Below are 1,819 nucleotides of genomic sequence, written 5' to 3'. Positions count from 1 at the left end.
AAAACCCTTTTGTGATCCCCTTGATGGGGGATGAGGTCCATAGAAGTAGCCTCAGATTCTTCCCCACACCTTCCAGAGATTACCCCTTTCTAGGCCTGAATGACCTCCCTTGTCCCCAAACCCTTGTCGCTGTAAGAACTTGCTCTGAGAAGAGAAGGAGTGTGTTGGGGGGCGGGGGACTTAGAAGGAGCAGCAGGCTCTGGAGGCAGGTGAGAAGCTGGAGTAGGGAAGGAGTACAGCCTAGGGAAGCAGGAGCCACTTTGGGGGAACCCCTGCTAGAAATCCCCTCTTTCTCACAGTCTCCAGGACAGGCCCAGCCTTTGGCAGGCATGTGGCTGAGGGTAACAAAAGAGTTGCTGAGAGAAGGAGCCTGAGAACACTTGTCTGGCATCGCCAGGGGGAGCAGGTTTGAAGGGAAGGAGGGTACCCCCAGCTACCCCCAAGGAGACAACCCCGTCTCCCCAGAGACTGGTAGTCCAGGCCCTGCTTACCTTCCCCACCAGGAAAGCACACTCAGACAACCGGCCTCCTTCACCCAGCCGGAGAGAGGGGACCCTCAGACTGCCTGGTGCATTAGACCCCGGCATTAGCCCTTCATGGGCTCCCCTCTCTCTCCATCCTCTCAACACCCTTCACTCCAGCCCTGTTCTAGGGCCACAACTTTCAAAGTCCGGGTTGGTGCGTAGCTTAGGGTTGGGCAGATCCTGCGACTTTCTCTTTGTAGGGACCTAGCCCCCGCCCCGCCCGCCCAGCCTTCAGAAGGCTGGGGAGGCGTACACCACCAGGGAAGTCTCTTCCCGGGGTTCCCTGCCGTACGCACCCCTCCCATGGCCCGAGTTAGGGAGGGCCCGAACCTTCTCTTTCCCCCGCCCCCCCACCCCCCGCCGGGTCCCACTCACCGTTGTCCCCGGGCGGCCCCCGGGTGCCAGGCAGCACGTAGGCGGTCTCCAAGGGGTGGTAAGTGGGGGCCGGCACCCCGCTGCACTGAAAGCCGTCCCCTTTGATCTTCTTTACCAAGAAGGAACGTGGCATGGTGCGACCGGCGGGGGGCTCGGCGGGGGCACTTGCGTGGGGCCCCGGTGAGGGGAGGCGGCCAGCGGGGAGCGATTGGCTGTCTACGCAGGGTTTCAGCACTGGACAGCTCCCAGCGGGCGGGCGGCAGAGCTGAGCCGGCCCCGGTGGCGGCGGCCCGGGCTCGGGCTCCGGCTCCTGCTCGGGCTTGGCGGCGGCGGCGTGCAGACAGGCGATCTCTGGAGCTGTGCTCAGCACTCCGGCTGCCGGCTTTATATGGGACGCAGGCTGGAGGAGATCAGGTGGTCCCCTAGCAATGGAACTGTTCAGCGCTCTAATCCATCAAATGTCCCCCAGGACAATCGCTTCGCACACGTTCCCCTGAACCAGCGGCGGTGGGGGCAGGCCAGGCGCAGAGAGCAGCGGGCAGGCAGGAGGGGAGAAAGTGAGGGCGAGAAAGGCACAGAGATAGAGAGAGACAGAGAAAGAGGAGTGTGTATGGGGGATGGGGTGGGGGCAAGAGAGAGCGAGAGGAGAAATGAGATACACGGAGAAAGACAGAAAGAGACATACAGAGAGAGACACACACTGAAAGAGGTAGAAATAGAAACGGAGACCGAGATAAAGACAAAAAGACACGAGAGAAGCAGAGAAGAAAGAGATGGAGAGAAGTAGCAACATATACTCACACACCCACGGGAAGCAAAAAGAGATCCAGAGGCACAAAAAGAAAGCTCCCCAGCGATGCAAAGAAAGGAAAAGAAAAGTGCGAGATAGAGGGAAAAGCTGAAGGGAGAGGAGGGAGAGC

The 1,819-nt window shown here is 60.1% G+C and overlaps 1 protein-coding gene across 1 annotated transcript in view; it reads right to left on the bottom strand.

The window, feature by feature from the left end:
• SCRT2 (scratch family transcriptional repressor 2) overlaps positions 1 to 1,543 on the bottom strand; it is a 14,016-nt gene extending 12,473 nt beyond the window's left edge. The window contains exon 1 of the mRNA XM_039863962.1: positions 900 to 1,543. Within this exon, the coding sequence (XP_039719896.1) occupies positions 900 to 1,032 (133 nt within the window). The 5' untranslated portion in view covers positions 1,033 to 1,543. The remainder of the gene's footprint in view (positions 1 to 899) is intronic.
• Positions 1,544 to 1,819: the final 276 nt, after the last annotated feature.

The sequence above is a fragment of the Pteropus medius genome, unplaced genomic scaffold, assembly GCF_902729225.1.
Source record: "Pteropus medius unplaced genomic scaffold, Ma_sr-lr_union100, whole genome shotgun sequence".
In the NCBI taxonomy this organism is placed as follows: domain Eukaryota; kingdom Metazoa; phylum Chordata; class Mammalia; order Chiroptera; family Pteropodidae; genus Pteropus; species Pteropus medius.
The sequence above is the reverse complement of the archived record's forward strand: the minus strand, read 5'-3'. Positions and strand labels throughout refer to the sequence as shown.